Source organism: Equus caballus, chromosome 6 (assembly GCF_041296265.1).
Source record: "Equus caballus isolate H_3958 breed thoroughbred chromosome 6, TB-T2T, whole genome shotgun sequence".
NCBI classification, from domain to species: Eukaryota; Metazoa; Chordata; class Mammalia; order Perissodactyla; family Equidae; genus Equus; species Equus caballus.
This window is the reverse complement of record NC_091689.1, coordinates 71982657-72004178: the sequence shown is the minus strand read 5'-3', so window position 1 is coordinate 72004178 and position 21522 is coordinate 71982657. Positions and strand designations below refer to the sequence as shown.

Here is a 21522-nt window from a genome sequence, read left to right as displayed (position 1 = left end):
AAATTAACCCAGATCGATTTTTAAAAGATTTTCTGAGGAGAGAGAAGAGAGCACATTCGGTTAAGACCCTGGGTGCCATGTGAAACATGTAAACGATTGATTACATGAAAATAGGCCATCCTTTCTCTCCCTTAGCACTAAGCTGCCTTTTATTCTGCTCTTTTTTACTTTAATTGGAAACATTTTAAAGTTTTAGAACCAGTTTAGTACTAAATATGTCCATGCTTATTTTTCTCTCTTTCTGAAAAGAAAGGTTAGAGATTGAAAAGTTAAATCTTTGTTCCCTTCAATGAGCAAGAAAAGAACTGTTTGGTTCTAATTGAAATTATTGTCCGGATTATATATTTTCCCATTTTCTATTAGAGTTTCTAGTCTGCTCTGCATTCATTTCCCCCAGCAGTTTCATCTCATAGAAAAGCAGCATCATTGCCTATTGTATGATCTCCCCAAGTGACAAGTATCCACAATCGAGAACAATGGCGTGAATTGTGGGCACACTTATTTACCACAAATTCTCTCTAAATATCGTAATGTCCTTTTACTATGAAATTTTGTAGGCCGTGATTTAAAAGAGGGCTTTATCTTTCTGTGGCTCTATTCTTCAGGCTTCAAGGAAATTGGCCCTTGCAGCTGGTGTTTCTGAAAGTGAGTTATCAGAATTACTAACCAGTTCCATTTGGGTTGTGGATGGAATGTTTGCAAATGGACGCTTTAGCCTCTGGCAATTGAAGAACCGAGCTCAGCTTAAAGTACCCTCTGACAATTAGTTTTACCTTCTCTTTATTTCATTCTAAAAATGACTCAGATGTTCACTTCAACCCACCCACCCTCAAAAATTATCCTTTATAAATGGGCAGAAACAAGCTAATGAACCTACAGTAAGGCCTTGATTTATGGAGCTGTCATGCTGTGATTCGTTCAACAAACGTATATTGGGGATGCAGCCCACAGTGGGGTGCTGCAGACACTGAGCTGGTAAGCATGGCCTTCTCCCTGGAGTCCTCACAGTCTATTTTGCAAACCATTCAGTAAAGAATATTCTAAGTTCTACAAGAGAGATGTGCACAGAGAAGAGGAAGACCATCTCCTTCAACTGTACTGCATATTGATTTGTCTTAAATTTAAAATATTTTGTATCCGTAAGGAGGAATCCTCATTTTATTTCATTCATTCAGCAATTTCTTTTATAAAGCATCGGCCTTTTGTAAATATCCTTTTAATTCATTTCTTTTCTAAATTTAGAGTTTCTTAAAGTAGGGCACACCTATAATTTCTGCCCTTGAAATCCATATGTAAGAGTAAATATTTGTGCACTGTTACAGCATTCTAATATGTTTTACACTGTTGGAGTTTGTGTGAATTTAGAGTTAGAGTATATGTATTTCTGTCATTTTCTCTCATGTAGAATCTTGCAACTGGGTGGGTTCTTAGAGATCATGTGCTCTTGGGATTAAAAACCTGAAGTCCAGGATTTAGAATTTACCCCAGGTCACGTGGTAAAAGGGGTAAAGGGGGCCTAATATGCCAGTCTGCTTTTCACACACAAAAAAAATGTTTTAACCTATGCTTAGAATATTCTTGTGAGCATTGATTTGGTGCCAATATATTTAAATTCTCAGCTTCTATATTTAGAAAACCTTGCATAAATTGATTAGGTCATGTTCAAGAAAGCCTAAAGAACAAATCATGAATAAAAAATAGCCATTTCCAGAAGTTGTTCCCTTTTTTAGTGCCATTTGTTAAAGCCACAGTTATGATATATGCTCTCTGTAAAAGGTCAATTAGCAGATTCTCCAGGATATTTAAAGTTTTGTGTTACCTTTTAAATGTCAAGTTGAAGTTAGAAATGTTACTTTTGGGAGAATTTTGCCATAAAATAGTCTATATGTGGAAATAAAAAAAAAATCCAGGTCAAGGATGAGGGAGTGGTAGGAAATCTTATCTTGCCTCCAGAAGCCTGAGAGGCTATAAGGCCAGATAAGAGCTGGCCACATCAGTTCCCAAACAGTGGCCCACTTCCTGGGTTGGCAAAGAAATAGAACACTTTTTAATACTTGGCCCCTTTTTACTGAGTGACCCCTGTGAACTGGTACAGACTGGTAGAAAGAATAGTTTTTTAATGCTTTCTTAATCTGGGAAAGGCTTGACTGCACGTAAGCTGTGGGGGATGTTCTGGGAGGGGTTTGACGGTATAAAAAGAAGATAACCGGTGGAACAAGGTGTTGGTCCTGGCGAAGACCAGAGGGAGTGAGATTAAAAGCCTTGGTAGAAGGTTGATCCTTGAACACCTCTTTTTCAGAGGCTGGAGGAAAAGAAGTGAGGATAGACATGCCTATAGATATCTTTGTTTATGTCTGAGTTTAAAGTTGAGAAGGTTCACGCCTAGTCCCTTCAGTTTTCACCGTGAACTAAGACAAGGCCATCTTCTGAGAGATTTATGGAGGAATAAAGATTGGAGTTGGAGAAGAGTTGTGAGTGTTTGGGATATCAGTTGTGGGAATGAGGAAAGTCACTGAATAGGGACAGGTGAAAGTGCCCTGCCAGCAGTGAGGATCCAGCTGCTGTTGAATACTGTGAATGTGTACTTTTATCAGTGTGCCTGGTTGTGTTAATTCTCCACCAGTACAGAGCAACCTAGATGAAGGAAGAAAGAAGAAAGATGGTTGGAAAGAGTCAAACATAAAATTTTTAGGATGACTGTGTAGAAGGACCTAAGTACAAAGACTTTGAGGGTCTGGTGAGAGTACTTACAGGGATTTACCATGAAAGTTTGGCTGAAAAGGATGCAACGCCATGAAAGATCAGGAAGAAAGAAGTGTGGAAGGTTAAGGTAGAAGAGCAGTTGTCCTTTTCAGGAGTAAGGAACTGAGGGATCTTGAAGGAAAGGAGTGAAGAATCTGCATATGGGATCTGTGTATGTGTTCTAGATCGGGTATCAGCAAAATCCCTGTAAATGGCCAGATAGTAAATATCTGTGGCTTTGCAGGCCTTGTGGATTCTGTTAGTACTTCTCATCTCTGCCCTTGAAACTTGAAGGCAGTCATAGACGATAAGTAAACGAATGGGCCTGGCTGTGTTCCAGTAAAACTTTATTTTCAAAAACAGGTGGTAGTCTGGATTTGTCTCAAGGGCTATAGTTTGCTGACCCCTGTTCTAGATGATAACAATTTCCAGGATGTGGACATAGTTAAGTGGAAGTGAAGACTGTTAGAAACCAAGGGGTTAAGATTCTTTAAGGTTAGTGTATTGACTATAAACTGTCTATATCTAACATATCTAGAGGACACTCCACCACCAACAGAATATACATTCTTCTTAAGTGCTCAAGGAATATTCTCCAGGAAAGCTCATATGCCAGGCCATAAAATGAGCCTCAATAAATTTAAGAAGGGCTGAAATCATACAAAGTATGTTCTCTGATCACAATGAAGTGAAAATATAAATCACTAACAGAAAGAAATTTGAGAAATTCACAAATATGTGAAAATTAAGTAACACTTCTCAATCCAGTGGATCGAAGAAGAAATCACAAGGGAAATTAGAAAGTAGTTTGAGATGAATGAAAATGAAAACACACCATACCAAATATGGGATGCAACTAAAGCAGTGGTAAGAGGGAAATTTATAGCTATAAATGCCTACATTAAAAAAGAAGAAAGATATCAAATCAAAAACCTAAACATCTACCTTAAGACAGTGGACGTGTAAGAGAAAGAAGTGGCAGTAATCACAAGGGTCTGAAATGGCCTAAGGAGATGGAACGGAATGAAAGCCCACATAGAAAAGTTGGAAAAAAGTTGGAAAAGTTAGGTAAGAAGAACAGTTTGTCTTTGTAACTGGACCATAGGAAAGTAGGATGGTTTATATGTTTTTGCTATAGAATTATTAAGTTCCCATCTGTACCACTTTCATCTATTTTCTCTGTCAAGCTGGAGTCAACATCCTTTGCAGAGCTTAAAGAGAAATGCAGCATTGGAGATTTGAAGAATAGTCCTTGTGTAGGGTGGCTGAAATAGTCCTTGTATGGAGTTGACTAGAGAAAACCATTAAGAATTTCAGGCTGTTGAGGATCCTTTTGAGGCTGGTAGTAGTGTATTACAGGGGACTACTGATCTGCTCTGTTGTGTGATTTCTTCAGCTGCATTTGTGTATGTGGGTGAAGGCACAGGAAAGGCAAATGTTTGCATAAATATATGGCTAGGATTTTTGCTAGATGGGTGAGATGGAAAGATAAATGGGCAGGGAAATTTAGGATGTTGAAATGATGGGCCGTGGTCAATAAGCTAGATAAGGATGGAAGTAAAGAAAGGAAAAGCTACTGAACAGGGATCAACTAACCGGAGGTCACCAGGAGGTTTAATAATACAAATCAGCTCCACGAGGGCAGGGAATCTGTTTTGTTCACTAATGTGTCCCAGCCCCTGGAATAGTGCCTGGCACACAGTAAGTGTGAAATATTTGTATTTGTTGAATGAATGATCATGGCAGAATAGGGGTCATCTAATATGAAGCTGGGAGAATGGGGAGCTGTAGTCAGAGTTGCATGTTTGCATGAGTGATGGCGGAGGCGAAGCGTTATAGATCACACCTCGTGTGTCTGACACGCACATATAGCATGTTCTCAGTACCTTTTAGCTATTGTCATTATGTTTTTTGGCCTTTTATAGGAATTACTTATTTTTAAAGAAATAAAGTAGAGTCATATCTCTGCAAATGGGTGAGTTGACCTTTCCAAAATAAGTATCATTTAAAGCCATTGGAGCATTCAAGGTTGATAGATTCCACCTTGTACCGGCAGACTAAACAAACAAAATACTACTAGGAATTATCTTCCTTTCCAAATTAGCCTCATCTACTTCTCAAATCCAGAAGCTCAGAGTACTTCTATCACTTTCTATTGTTTTGTTTATTTTGCTTATCACAGTGCGTGTGGTCAGCTTTATATTTAAGGTGCTGTATCACCTCTCTTAAGTATGTTGACCTTTCACGAGGCTTTGAAAGGCCTCTTTTTTGCTTTTAGTGTAGGGCTGAAGTCTCCTTTAAAAATAGGGATGGCTGTTTGCAAAAGAAAAGTTTACAGAAGAAGGCTGAAATGATAATAGTCTAATTTTTAAACAATGCCAGTGTTTTTCCATTTAGCTAAAGGAATCAGAGAAGTATGTTGATTTTGAGGAATCATGTCTTTTTTGGGTAACTTTCAGTGGTTCTTACCCTGTTTCTCCATAGTATAGTTACTTGTACACAGTGGATATTTAAGAAGTCTGTACTGACTGATCCTTAATTATAAAATAAGCAGTTCTCTGAAATGCCCTTTCCTCTGCCTGTTTGCTTGGTGAATTTCTTTCATGATCCAGTTCAAATATCACCACTGAAATTACCCCCACTCTTACAGGAAATGAACAGGCCTCTGTCCCTAGAGTAGTTGGTAAGTATTTTCTAGTGCGCTGACATCGTTTCCTTGTGTATCTCTTTCTCATCCTCGCCTTTTCTCTACCAAGGAGCAGGGACTTTGGTTTATTCATCTTAGTGTCTCCAGTGCCTTGCATGTGCCTGCCATGTATGTGCGGTGCTCCAGAATTGTCTAGCAAATGAGGTGGCAGCAAGAAAACTCATTCTACAAGCATGCTGTAGGCTTAGATGGGAAAACTCTGCCCTCTAAAGGATTTTGCCTCTTTAGAATTTTTCTGCAGTCAAGATACTGCTGCTAGGTGAATGATTAATCTATTAATCAATGATTAATTGATTATGGCCCCATGATCTAACCTGTAGATGTAATTAACTTAGAGAAAAGTTAGCCTTTTTTCCTACACCAGCTTCTTTTAAATTAAGCATAACACATAGGTGATACTCAATAGATATTTGTTAAGGTACAGATGTCCACCAAGATGTTAACCATGACCATTATTTGGGGGGTGGTATTTTTGTTTTTTAACTTTTTTCTTTGGATAGAATTTTTTCATTATTTGAATTTTCCAGTTCAGGATACATATATATTACAAACAAAATATTGTCCATTTTTAAAAGATATGGTACATGACAGAGACAATTAAGAGAAATAAGTGCTTTTGTATAATTTGGAACCAGTCAGGTGGGCATGGTGGGCCAGTCCATTCTTTGGTAACAAATCTCAGTGGCATAGGAAAGCAAGTATTTATTTGCTACAGGTGGATGGGGGTTCTACTGCATCCAGTGTCTCAGATCCAAGCCTTTTCCATCTCAAAGTGGCTTCTGAAGTTACTGCAGCCAGAGGAGGGAGACGGAAGAGACCTGCCAGCTCTCACCTGCCTTGGCACATGTCACTTTGCCATGGCCAAAATTAGTCCTGTGAGTGGCCTCAAGCTGACTGCAAAGTAGAATGGAAAATGCAGAGGAGCACCAATAGTCTCTGCTAACATGACTGTAACTCTTTCATTTTCCAGTTACTGTGATGAATGTATGTTGGATCCAGACTGCGGTTTCTGCTACAAAATGAACAAATCAACCGTCATTGACTCTTCTTGTGTTCCAGTTAATAAAGCATCTACAAATGCGGCAGCCTGGGGCAGGTATGTCACTCATTACACACCATAAGAATATACAATCAAATTTCAGAATGACACTTAATTTTAAACTTACAGAGTGACTGCACTTGAAGTCCATGACTACACTTCTTTTAAACTGGTCTTCATAACGACATTATTTTGCAGCATATACTGATGAAAGTAGGTACAAAACATTGCAGCTGTATGTTTCGTAAACTTAGAGTAGAAAGCACTTAAGCCTAGACTTCAGGAAATTCAGATTCCAGACCCACCTCTGCCCTAAGCTACAGGAATTTGGATCTTGAGGCTGGTGTTCCTAAATATTGCCAAGGCAATTTCTCCTGCTGTGTATTGTTTAACTATACCAGTAATTTCCAAAGTCCCAAACTTAAGTGAAAGACAGAAAATTGTCAAGTCAGAATTAATTAATCTCATTTTAAATTCTTTGATGGAACTATTGTTTTGTTAAAATACTTTCCTGGAGTTTAATGAAGTTAAGCAAAATAAGGATAAAAGTTGGTAATCACTGGCATGTCATTAATCTGGGACACTGTAAACCTTTCTCTTTTTGAGAGAACACTTTGGTTAGTAGTAGGCTCATAAATGAAATATTTGTATAGAACAAATAATTCCCCACATTTATGAACTAATATTCGTATCCATGGACATAGAAAACACGCAAATATTATTTGACACGACTTAAACCTCTTTTGTGTTTTAAATTCCCATAAAAGGAATAATGTGCTCTCATCCTGTCTGCCTCATAGTACTGATGAAGGCAATGAAATCTGTAATAAAGCACTTGTATCTCCTATCTCCTAGGAGCTATAAGGATAATATATCATCATTAATCATTATGCTGTTGTCATTAATTATTTTATTAGAGAATTACTCCAAGGAAGTAGAATAAATCATATGGTAGTTGAGTGAAAACCCAGACCACATTTTAAATACACTAATTACAAAGAAATATGTAAAAGAAATGCAATTATTACTTAAAATGAAAAGTTGAAAGAGCTTCTTCTAAAAACACCCAGTGTGTAATTTTCATCAGTCAAGCTTCAAGAGGGAGTAATTGATTAAATATTTCTGGATGTAATAATTTACAGTTTTAACCCTTACGATTCTTTTTTCAGTAGAAAAAACTGAAAGTTACTAGTCTAGAATCATGAATATGTTATGAAATCTGTGTATGTAGTTTCCTTTATTTCACAGAATGACCTTATAAACTTATTAAAAATACCTGCTAATGGTAAGGGGACACTAAAATCAGACATTTCTCTCAGCCTCAGTAGGACGTCTAGAGGTCAGAGGCCTCAAAATAGGAGTTTTGTTCTTTTTGCAAGTAACAAATTATACAACTTTTTAATAGAAATGTATATTACTTCTTTTATTTCAACTTAAATCGTATATTTTATTTATATTTTTATACCATTATTCCTTGACTGCACACACTGCTACAGAAAAGTGAGGCACAGATAATACCTAAGTAGAAAAAATACAAAGAACTAAACAAAATAGACAAAGAACTTTTATATTTGTAGAATATCCTCAGATAATCTCAAACTCTTTACCCAAAAAAAACAGGCTTCCTCACTCTTCTCTGTGCAGAGCAGCAGCCCTCACCCCAGCTTGGCCACTGCGGTTGGGTGCCTCAATCTGTGATAGAAAGAAAGCAAAAAAGACAGGATATGTTTACCATGAAAAAGTCCTACAACAGATTTTCCATTTGTAGGGAAAATAGCATTCACTGTATTTTTGTTTGTTGGTTGATTGATAGGTTTTATACGATTACCTGGAATGGAATTCTCAGGGCAAAATCTACCATTACTTGGATTCACATCTGAGATATACTATTTATAGATATTTCAGGGGCCAGTATTGAGGCAGTTCATAGCCATATATCCTGATCTCTAACTGTAGCTATTTCCTGAAGGGACACGGGGTGGAATGGTAATACCATTCATGGTGGACATCATATGATGATTTTGATGAACTCTGAATTGTCTCAACTAAGGAAAACCGTTTGTATAATCAACCATAATTTATTGGAAACAAAACTTTGAGTCAATCAGCATGCTTTTCTATATGTTGGTAAATTTCAATAAAAAATATTTTTAAAAAATCATTTAGTTCTCCAAAGAAGATCTATCTACAAATGGCCAGTAAGCACATGAAAAACTGCTCTATGTCACTAATCACTAGGGAAATGCAAATCAAAACTACAATGAGATACCACTTCATACCCATTAGGATGGCTACTATCAAAAAAACAATTGTTGTGGAGGATGTGGAGAAACTGGAAACAATGTGCACTGTTGATAGGAATGTAAAGTGATGCAGCCACTATGGAAAACAGTACAATGGTTTCACAAAATTTTAAAAAAGAATACATATCATCTAACAATTACATTTTTGGTATATCCAAAAGAATTGAAAACAACATCTTGAAGAGGCATTTGAAACCCATGTTCGTAGCAACATTATTCACAATAGCCAAAAGATGGAAGCGAGCCAAGTATCAATTGACAAATGGGTGGATAAACAAAATATGGTGTATACATACAATGATGGATTATTCAGACTTAAAGGAAAGAAATTCTGGCACATACTACAGCATGGATAAACCTTGAAGACGTAATGTTAAGTGAAATGAGCCAGTCACAAAAAGACAAATGTCGTATGACTCCACTAATATGAGATACCTAGAGCAGTCATATTATAGAGACAGAAAGAAGAGTGTTGGTTGCCACGGGTCGGGGGAAAGGGGGAAAAGGGAGTTGTTGTTTAACGGATATGGAGTTTCAGTTTTGCAAAATGAAACTAGTTTTGAAGATTGTTTGCACAACAGTGTGAATATATTTGACACTACTGAACTGTACAATTAAAAATGGTTAACATTTAAAGTGGTTAAGATGGTAAATTTTATGTTATGTGTATTTTACCACAATTAAAAATAAAAAAGGAAAGCCCATTTAAAAATCATTTAGCATACTTCTAGAAAATACCGTGCACCGAGCTGAGGGAAAACCTTCTCCTCCTGCCCATCACCCCCTGCCCCTCCCACATGCATCCCACACACGTGCGAACACTGGTTTAATGCACAGCTGAACTGGAGAGAAATCCCCAGCTGCCACAAATGAGAGGGAGAGCAGCAAGCCCATATGGAGACCCAACAGCCCATGGGAATATCAGAAGCGAAGCAGGGCTTCAGGGTGAGAGGTTAGTGTTTTAGTTGCTGAGGGAGATAAAGCTCCCCGCCTTGCCTCTAGAACTGTGAAGTGCTATTTAGGCTCTGAAATAGGGGCAAGAAAAACTGGGCTGGGCTGGGCAAGCTGCCGACTTCTGCTGCCCACTTGGGGCCCTGAATAGAAGCAGTGTCACACGTGAGAAAGCAGAACCAGGAGCCTTCACTATGGGGAAACACACTGCCTTTGTGAAGCGTGAACGTGTTGAAAAACATGAACACTGAAAAAAAGTGGGTCCCAAACTGGAGATATCCACAGAGCCACCTCAAACATAAACATGCCGTTGTCAGAACCCAGGACACATGAGACTTGCTTGGAAAGCAACTCAGTAAATATGAGATGACAGTCAAAAATTACAAACTACATCAATTAATGAAGGAAAGAAAGCCACCAAGTATGACAAATGGAAAAATGAATACCTAAAGAACCTTGTATTACAAATAAAATTTTGAAAGAGATTTTTAAATAATATGTGTAAAAGAAATAAAGAAGGTAGTATAATTGTTTCAATTATACTGAAAGCTGTACACTTATGAGTTGTGCATTGTATGTGTATATGTGTATGTAAGTATCTGTACATGTATATACCTAAGTATATACTTAAGTAGATTAAAAAAAAAACCTTGGAAAACTAAAATAACATAAAATAAAAGATAAATAACATAGAAGGTGGTATGGGAACTTCTAGAAAAAAGCCGTCTATATTCCTTTGTTTGTTTTCAGAAACAAATGGAGACTATAATTATTTTTGAAACTTGCTAAATATACATGTTAAAAATATGAGTGTCATTTCTTAAAAATATGTACTAATAGAGGGGGAAAAAACCAAGAGAATCAATCAAACGAATAAAACAGGAAAAGAGGGAATTTATAGGGGAAAAAAAACATGGTTAGGAGGAATCACCAAAAAACCCAGCAAAATTAAGTATAAATATACGCTTGTTATTATAGTAAAGATAAACCAATTAAACATACCTATTAAAGACAAAGATCCTCAAACTGGATTTTTTTTAATGCAGTTGTATGCTATTTACGAGAGACAATCATAGAAAGGTTGGAAATAAAGGAGTGAAAAAAATTAGGTAAGTGCTAAATCAAGAAGACAAAAAAAATAACAGATTAGAGAATTGGGAAAACTTAATAACAAGCTTGATGTAAGAGTTAAATAATCAACCTAACACATAGAGAATTTCATTCTTTTCAGGCAAACATAGAGCACTTATGACAATTTACCATATTCAAGAACAATAAATTCAAGAAATTTTTTTTTTTTAAGATTTTATTTTTTTCCTTTTTTCTCCCCAAAGCCCCCTGGTACATAGTTGTATATTCTTCGTTGTGGGTCCTTCTAGTTGTGGCATGTGGGACGCTGCCTCAGCGTGGTTTGATGAGCAGTGCCATGTCTGTGCCCAGGATTCGAACCAATGAAACACTGGGCCGCCTGCAGCGGAGCGCACGAACTTAACCACTCGGCCATGGGGCCAGCCTCAAATTCAATAAATTTTTATAAATGTACATATATTTCAGTAAATTTTAAGTAAATCTAGATAACCAATATTACGCAAAACATATTTTCTAACCAAAATGCAATAACACTGCAAGCAATAGAAAGATATTTATCACCACTTCTACTTTAGTTTGGGAGGTTAAAAAAATACTTCAAATTAATTGAAGGGGGAAGAAGAAATCTTAATGGAAAATAGGACATTAAAATTAACAACTGAAAAGATCCACAGGAAGTTAGAACTAGAACACAGAGTTAGCCTGTAGAGTGAGCAGACGATGGAAATTAAAAGATAAGAGAAAAAAAATAAGGCAAAGCAAAGAAATACTAAAGGATCAAAAAACAAAAGTAAGTTGTTTCTTAGAGATCAACGTAATGGAGAAACCTCTGGTAATACTCGTTAAGAAGAGAAAGAAGGCACAGATAAACAGTATTTAGAATGACAAAAGGGCACATAACAGATAGTAAAGATTTTAAACCTCATAAGAGAATACTACGAATAAAATTGTCCAATGCATTTGAAAACAGGTAAAACAGACAGTTTTCTAGAAAAAATATAATTTTTCAAAACCAATTGGACACCTCTGTGAAGTGAGATTTTTATTCCCATTAGACAGAAGAACAGTGATGCTTAGAGGGTCTGAATGACTTTCTCGAAGTTAAAAAGCTAGTAAGTCCACCACTTTTAGGGGAACGACATTTGGGTAGTGGAAAGATGCACATTTTAGAGTCAGACAGTTTCAAATTTGAGCTTTTATCATTTACCTCATAAGTGGCCCTTGGACAGGCTGGGCCTCTCTGAGTAAAATGGGAGTCATATAATTGCTGTTTAACAGTCTGGTTTTTATGAAGATTAAATAAGGGTCTATCTGAAGACACTTGTAAAAATAGAATGCCCTGTGCAAATGTAAGTAGTAATATCTTTTACTAATTTTTATTTTTTTCTTAGATTTGTCAGTAACACATTTTCTAGATTAGAATAAGCACTTCCTAACAGATAAGTGCATTAGGATACTTTCTTTTTATTTATCTGTGTCTGTGCATCCACCTCCATATCTCCTGGCTCTCTCTACATACGAAGCCATGAATAATCTATTCTGGAACTTTAAACACCCTGACTCTTGAAAAGTATTGCTAATGAGGGATACTTTCTTAATGTGCTGATTCAGTATTTGTTTCCTATAATACATCATTTTCGCCCTGTAATTATACACACTAAAATAGCTAGATAAATTCCCTATTTGGCAATTCATTGTTCTAACTCGCACTGAATGCCTGGTTTATTGTGTTCATTCAGCAGAGAAGTTTTTCTGAAAGCTGCACTCTGATACAACAACCAGCCTTTTTTCCCCGCATCCCACCCCTCTCCCACACGGAATTCTAGTCCATCTAAACCCCTTATGAGAAATATCCAATATCCATTATGATTTCCTACCTGTATGCCTTTCCACAGGCTGTCCTTTCTGCCTAGAATTTACCCTCCTTCTCCCTCTTTTTGATCTCTGCCTGACTTTTAACCCTTATTTTTTGCCCAGATCAGGTGTCACTTTTTCCTTACAGTCTCTGGTTGGCCCCAGAACACAATGCTGATTATATCCCCTACTGTCCTCTAGCGCTTCCTTATATAATTTATATGATAATTATACTGTCTTACATGATAGTAATTTGGGTTTGGATGTATCTTCTCTTCTGGATTATAAATTCCAGTGTCTGTATCCTGCACTATTTTTAATCCCTTGATGCCTTGTACATATCAAGCATTCAATCAATAATTGTTTAATGAGAAATGGAAAAGGCTGCCATCAGTGGAAAATTTATATATAAGAGTTTTGAAAGTACCACAGTTCCAAATGAGAGTATGTGGTGTTCCTATCATTTCATTTTAGTTTTATCTCCTGCATTCATACTTATTTCCAGGAAAGGAAACCTCTAAAAGAAAAATGAGAGTGATAACGATTTTAATTAACAATGTTAAATGTTTACTTGGTACTGATTAAAACACTGAAAAAGTTTAAAGAATAAAACTTAACCATGTACTTTAAGAATGCATACTACATATTGCTTGTAGTCATACTACATGAAAAATACTTTTTAAAAATTATTGAAAGGAATATTCAGCACATTTCCTCAAAACATTCACTGGTATATCAGGGAAGCAATATATCTGTAGTGACAGTGTGAGGTGTATTATTAAATTAGGCCAAATAGCAAAAACAGGAATTTTCCTTCATCACCTCTCTTTTTTTAATTTTTACAGATATGTATCAGTTGGCGTTTAGAAAAAGAAATTTATCATTAACAAACTATATCAGTGTCTTAATGTATTCATATACAGGATTGCTGTTGTTATCAGTTATTTATATTGGGGATTTAAAATAAAGTATAGTTTAAAATTAATTTTGCCAGCATACATTTTATAGAGAGAGAGAAGTAGAGAGAGAATCTAATATAAAATATTTTAATCCATTTTGCTTTTTGAACTAAAGTTTTCTTTGTGTTTTTGCTGGAATAGAAGTCATTATGCTAGATTACCCCCTTTAAGATCTGTAGCTGTGTGCTTTGCATTTGTAAGTTTCATCTGTACATAAATAATTTCAGAGACCACATCCCGCTGGGGTCTTCTTTTTTCACGTGCAGAAACTTAGACTTTCTTGGATTTGGAGATTGTCTCTTGTGAAATCTGATGCTATTTATGATGCAAAGTATACAAATAAGAAAAGCAAAGTATTTATGAATAATTTATCTGCCTCCTCCATGTTCATTTGTCCAGTTTCTTAGCTGACATTTAATTATAATAATAAACACATTTTAACAGTTTTATCCAAGTAGTAACACTCATAATACATTTGACTACCCTTCATTTTAGGCCAAAACCTTACATTTTTAGTTAGTCCCTTTTACATTTTTTAAATTATTCTTCAGTTCATACTTCATCTGAAAAGTAGTCTGTGAGTTATTTCTCACTAAAGAACACTGTAAGACTTTTAGTATAATGATAAAGGCTGAGACTAGAATTGCATGTGTTTGATGAATATCAGATAACAATGGCGAGTCTTGGTTCATCAAATATTGCTGCAACTTAGCAACGAGGATCTGGTACTGCAGAGCTGAAGTCTGGGGAGCTTGGGATTTGTCAAAGAGGGGACATAGGGAGCAATAGGGACAAGAGGAAGGAAAATGCAAGACTGGAGTTGATCCTGGAAATGTGAGTTTGGATCAGAGTGTCAGAGAGCCTTATTTAGGAATTTAATTTGATTTTTATAGGTACATTTTCATAGGTGTGGAAATCATACTGGCAAAGATTTTAGGTGAATGACTTTATGTGATACCCAGATGTGAATATGACATAGTGAGATATAGTTCTCTTCCAGATATACTAAATATATTAAGAAGAAAATTGGTTGGCACTATCAGGATTTTAACACTTGGCAGGAAACATTATCTAACTAGAAATTGATAATGTGTTTTCATTCCATTTTTATTATAACTATCTTCTATTCTTGGCAACTGTGGTTGGTTGTATTATTGTTCAGATTATCTGCTACACTCGCTGGGCAAAGATTAGATTTCCCTCGCCCATTCAGTCCTGTTCACATGACTTGCTCTGGCCAAGGAAATGAGTGTGGAACCAAGCTGTGTCACTTCCGAGCTGAAACTTTAAGAGCAAGGATTTGCCGTGTCCTCTTTTCCCTTTGGAGTAAAGTTGGCAATGTCCCAGAATAGATGTTCCTTTAGCCATGGTCACAGAGTACAGAAATGTGGAGCAGACCCACCAGTGACCTCAGATGGACCTGTAATGTGAGCAAGAAACTAACTCAGTTTATGGACTGGGATTTGGGGCTCTGTTGTTACCTCTGCATAACCTGTTCTCTTCTGACTGGTAAAGCAAGATGAACTGTATTCCACTGTGGAAATGGCACAAAATTTTTAAATTTAAATTATAAAAGGAAGCTCATTTTTTTCAAACTATTAAACAAATAATAGTACAAGGAGAAGAAAAATATGGTAAATAATCACAAAAGGAGTTACCAAGTGCCTTAAGTTTGGGGAACACTGCTCTAGGTGGTAGGGGGCTGTTAAGGCTTTTAAGTCGGGACTAACATGAATGGTTTTGGGTTTAGAAGTTAAAATTCTGATAGAAAAAGGAAGAATTTTTAAAAGAACAGGTAGATGGTAAGGCAGGGCATTTGGAATTTATTAATACAAGGGATGTGGAGGGGTACCGTCTGCATTTTAAAATATATTTGTATGTATTTAAATTTATATTTAAAAATTAATATTTAAAAAATGATATAAACTATTATGTTATATAAATACATTATTATATTATAATTAAAATTATAAAATATATATTTTTTAATACAGACACATAAAAGGAAGATTATCATGTTGCTATGATACAGAAAGAAGAACAGCATTGGAAATCCAAATACTCTCAGAAAGTTTCTTGCTAGGGGCCAGCCCGGTGGCACAGGGGTTAAGTTTGTACGTGCCGCTTCTGCTGCCCGGGGTTCGCCGGTTCGGATCCTGGGTGTGGACATGGCACCGCTTGGCAAAAGCCATGCTGTGGCAGGCGTCCCACATATAAAGTAGAGGAAGATGGGCATGGATGTTAGCTCAGAGCTAGTCTTCCTCAGCAAAAAGAGGAGGATTGGCAGCAGATGTTAGCTCAGGGCTAATCTTCCTCCAAAAAAAAAAAAGTTTCTTGCTAGACTGCATGTGTGAACTAAACCCAGTTTTTCAGATTAAAGAACTGCTGCCTCAATACACATCATTTAGTATTCAAGTCCTTCCTACTCTCATGGTTTCAGTGCCAGCTTTAAAAAAATAAACAAAATAGTTTTTCCATTATGTATGATCTTGGTTTACAGGTTCTTACTGTTTGTACAACAATGACCGCGTGTTTTATCACTTGGAATTTGCATAGACATTCATGAACTGGTATCAGTCAGAAGCCCTATGGCTTCAAAATGATGCCAGAATGGCAAGTGGAAACTATCAGAACACATTACTTTGTCCCCATGATTTCTAGGAAGAGCTCATTATAACGCCCTTCACTGTATCATGACTGGTCTTTTATTGTGACAAGTGCTGTTTTTTCCGTCTAAGAATTTTATTTTTAAAATAAATATTTCCAAGTATTTGCCAACTTGATTTTCATTCCAGAGACACATGTGCCCTGGAACCCTCTAAAAAATAAAATAGATAAAAATTTACTTTTCCTTATTGTTGTTGTTTATTTGATATATGAGTTACAGGGAAAAGATTGGATATAGACCTATTCTGTATGGACAAACATAAATGTTAATATTCTTATGTTTAATTATTGATAGGTTGGATTTTATAACAGAATTTAAATCTTATTCACATTGGTAAGGTATTTGTAGCTGGAAATATGAAGAGTTTTTTCTAAAGTCATTTTGTAACATTGAAATTTGATATTGTGCTACATGCTATTAAAAATGTGTTAAAAAGACAGACATTACCTCAAGACTGATAATCTAGGACAGATAGATAGCAACCTTTATACAAGCCTACTTAAAAATTATTGTAAAGAAATGAATGTTCCTTTTACAAATACATAAAGAAAGAAAAGTATTTACCATGTATACTGCTTAGGGTCAAGGACATTGCGAGAGAACGTGTGAAAATATGTTGTAGAATGTGCAAATATGGAATGAGTTTTATAAGTCAACCCTGGCTTTTAGGAATTTCAAATAATGGAAGGCTTGAGGAATAAAAGTTTATGGCAAACTATGGGACAGAGTATTTCAGATACAAAACATGGATTGTAAATGTTTACAAAATTGGGTGTTCCAACCCTAAAAAATATTTTTAAATAATGGGAATTCCCCCATCACAATGCCTTACGTGAACTTTTTATGACATAACTGAGGGAAAAAATTTCCAAACTATAAAACCATTTATAAATCATTAATTTCTTCTCAGCTTTTAAGGTTCATGAAAATATATCGTATATTATTCTTTATTCTCTTTTCCAGCTTCATTGAGGTTTGATTGACAAAAATTGTATATATTTAGGTTGTACCACATGACTTTTTAAGGTGTACAACATGATAATTTAGTACACTGTGTATACATTGTGAAATGCTTACCACAATCAAGTTAACACGTCCAGCACCTCACACAGTTACCTTTTGTGTGTATGTTTGTGTTGAGAGCTTTTAAGATGTACTCTCGGCAAATTTCAAGTACATAATACATCCTATTAACTATACTCACCATGCTGGACACTGAATCCCTAGATCTTATCCATCTTCTAAGTGAAAGTCTGTCCGTTTGACCAATATTGCCACTGGCAACTGCCGTCCCACTTTCTCATTCTATGAGCTTGCCCTTTTTAGGTTCCACATATAAGTGAGATGATACAGCATTTGTGTTTCTGCATCTGACTTATTTCACTTAGCATTATGCTCTCCTGGTTCATCCATGTCCTCCCGAACGGGAAGATTTCCTTTTTATGGTTGAATAATATTCCATTGCATATGTATACCACGTTTTCTTTATCCATTCGTCTGTGGATGGGCACAGGTTGTTTCCATATCTTGGCTCTTGTGAATAATGCTGCAGTAACGTTTTTTATTCTTAATGAAAATGAGATTGATGTGTAATACGTGGAAACCCATTTATTAAGGCATTCGAGCCATCAAACTTCTGAAGCTTCGGGGATGGGAAACTATTGTTCATATAACTATACTGTTTTTGTTTTCTGTGAGTGCAGGCTAGTTGACTGAAAACCGATTGACAATGGGAAATCATCTCATTTGTTTTAACATTGAGCTTTTAGGAAGTACTTGATTGTACAGACCTATTGTTACTTTTTAATTATTTGGCTTAGGAAACAGGCATTCAGAATTCTGCTCCGGAGAATCAAGGGACGAAGGAAAGGGGCAGAGCAGTGTTGAGTCAACGTTTTCTACTTCAGTAATGTCTGAAGCTTTTCTACATCTGTGCATTCAAACTCTAGTTTTCATTTGGAGGAAAGTGTGTATGAAACGTCTTATCTGCATTTATTATGCCTATTTAATTATTCAACAAACTGTGACTAATAACTTTGCTTATAACCCAAAATAGAATTGCAGAGCTTGGTATTGGTAAAAATTTGGGGGAGATCAACTAGGACAGTGAGACACACTTGAAAGAGAATTTCCAAGGTATCATAAAGCGGAGAAATGTCCTTGCCCTGGGCGCTGCCACAGAAGCTACTTTTAGGAACATCAGAGTTCAACAAAGGATGTTTGGCCAGAACATCCTCTTCCCTGTTAACGGAGCTATCATTGTAAGTTCTTCATGGATTCATAAGATACCTGATGTCTTGGGAGCAGTGAACATTTTAGCAAATAATTTTTGATCTATTATAACAACTTTGCTCCTTTAAATAGAAATTAAGAAGGTACACAGAAATATTTCATGTCGTTTACAATTAAACCAGGAAACGTGTTTAGTACTGCTGCCCAGTTAAGTCTGAGGATTTTTATGGCATTATTTCTGTCTGCCCTAAGCCAGGAGGGAGGCAAGTTCTGGGAAACCACGTTAGTGTAGGGGAGGAAATTTTTCCCCTACCCATCTTAGGTTCTGGACTGTGCTCTGTAACAAAAGAAAAATTAACAAGAAAAAACAAACAGAAGTTTATTAGCATGTATATCTCATATATACGGGAGAGAAACTCAGAGAGGAGTAACCCAAAGAGGTGGCCGAGAATTCAGGCTTATATAGCATCTTAAACAAAGAACAATACATTTTTAGAGAAATGACAAGACAAAGGAAAAGGACCTTGAGTCTCTAGAGGTGGCATATTGTAGGAAGGCAAATATATGGGAAAGGAGTGGGAGATAAAGGCTGGTTAGTAAAGTTCGTTATGTAGATTCCTCTGTGCCATCTACAGGCTGGTAGGGTCTAAAGTTGCTCTGTGATTAACTTTTGTCCTTCCTGTTAGAGAGGGAAGAAGGGACACGTTTGTAAATTTATATCCTGCTTTTAGGCAAATAGGGAGAGGGCAGAGAGCTTTTCCTGCATTTGCTACTGCTTAATTGCCTTCAGCTCAAAATGTCAAAAAGGCTTATTTTGGCATAACGTCTTCTGGTTCCCTTCATTTGGCATAACTAGGAAGGGGGATCACACACCTAGGGACGTCACTTGGGTCAGAGGAGTGACCCAAGGAAGCTCAAAAGAGGAATTCGGTGTAGGAATGCACGAAATAGATTAGGAAGCATGGGTAGAGGACAAAGAGCTGGAAAATGCTATCATAAAGCTATCCAAATTGGAAGGACAAGGAAGAGAAGAAACTGGAGAAATAGAATGAAGATAAAGCAAGGCAAGCCTATACAAGTTCAAGGAATGTATATCTTGGAGCTGGCTCAGGAAGCACTCTGAGAACATAGTCAGCCTTGTCTGGAGGAGCTTTCTCATTTGTAGATCTTTCTTGGCTGGGCAAGGAGCTGCCTTTGAAGTAAGCAGAACTCCCCCAGATATATTATTGACAGAGTGCTGAGAAGACTCACTGCTTTGAGTTTTTCTTAGAGATTTAGTATTGAAATACAGTGGATATATTTTTAAATATCTGTATACAGTGGATTTTGATATTTTTAAAACATGTATTTCAAATATATTAAATGATGAGGACAGAATAGTATGTGTAGCCTTAAATTTTATGATCTACTCTGTACAAATAACTTTTTTATGAATGCGGATGAAGGGCACTCTATCTTTGTTTCATTAAACCCCTCAGCAGCCATCAGTTGCTTTTCTCGACTGGCTTCTATAAATGTTTCATGTCCTGTAGTGCAGCAGTTTCGTTTCAGACAAGGCGCTGTTTTCTGCATTATGTGAGTGGCTGAGAGAATATAAATGATCCGAAGCCTAAATCTGTGGCAGGTCATCCACAAGTAGAAGCTGACAGAGCCTATCCTAAATTGAAACGGGAGTGGAGTTGATCATCCTGTGGATTTACCTGTGACTTGTAGCAGCAGTGTAACTTTGACTGGTGACCTCCTGCACCCCACCCCAGCACACACATACACCACCCCCAAAATGAGCAACACACAACCATCTGGTTGTGATTTAGTCTGATTCTTTAAAAAGAGACTTTGTAGCCCTTGTGAGTTTGTGCTGAGCACTCCTTAGTGAGATGTTCAGAGAACTTAATGTTCTCCCAATACCCTTCATTCCTCTTTCATCTTCCAGGTCAAAGATGGAATGAGATGTTTCTGTGTGTGCTGCCGTTTTCAGAAGAGAAGGATAAAGTCACTCACTACCTACATTTGTGGCTCAAGGCATTCTGAAATTGGAAATGGGCCAAACCACAGTGGAATAATAATATACTAGCCCAAGATAAAATAAACAATCAAGCATGCCTAGTGTATTAGATATAAAACAAATTTAAATCATCTGATCCTCTAAGCATTTTTTATTAAACTCTTTCAAACTCTTAAAAATAGTAATGTTCAGAATTCTTGTGAATTCAGTAGAGCATTACTTTTCACCAACTTCTCTAAGTAAAATAAAGGCACATGGATAGAGATTCTGACAGCAGAGCCCAAAGAGACCCATGAAAGGGCAGGTTTTTTGTCTTTTAATCTAGTATTTTATTTTTTTAATGCATATGAATTTTCTTTTATATTCTAAAATATAGCCATATTCAGTTTAAGATTTCAATTTTTATTACTTATCCATCGATTTTTCTTCAGTGAGAAAAGGAAAACTTTTATTCCTAGAAAATGTGCTATTTTATCCTGTGGCACATCAGAACATATGTAATTTGAGAAGCATGACAATAAAGCATGGACCTAACCAAGAAACAAACCCATAGTTCACACAAATTAAAAAGAACTAGGCAAATTCTTGTGAAACTGTTTCACACCAGTTCAGTATCAGTCTAAGACGCGTTGTAGGCCTCATGTTACAGTTAGGATTTTTCGAACACTGTAGAGTCTACAGTATAGATAATTAAATAAGACTTGAATATCTAATTGAATTTCTGGAATTAAAAAAATGCTCAGAACAGAAGGGAAAGTATTTCAGAAATCTATGGCTCCATAATATTACTAATGGACTCTGAAACATGAACATTAACAGGTTATTCTACTTCTGCAGCTTTTTTGGCTATATTTATTTGACATTTGGCTCTCTTTTATAGAATGGTGGACGTGATATAATTTAACTAAAATAACAGTTAACTATTTTTCCCAGACTGGAAATGTAAGAAGTGACTTTCATTGTGGCTAGCATA

General features: G+C 36.3%; 1 protein-coding gene across 1 annotated transcript in view; it reads left to right on the top strand.

Annotated features, from left to right (window-relative positions):
• SLC2A13 (solute carrier family 2 member 13) overlaps positions 1 to 21522 on the top strand; it is a 332739-nt gene that overhangs the window by 252647 nt on the left and 58570 nt on the right. The window contains exon 7 of the mRNA XM_070270126.1: positions 6420 to 6545. Within this exon, the coding sequence (XP_070126227.1) occupies positions 6420 to 6545 (126 nt within the window). The remainder of the gene's footprint in view (positions 1 to 6419; positions 6546 to 21522) is intronic.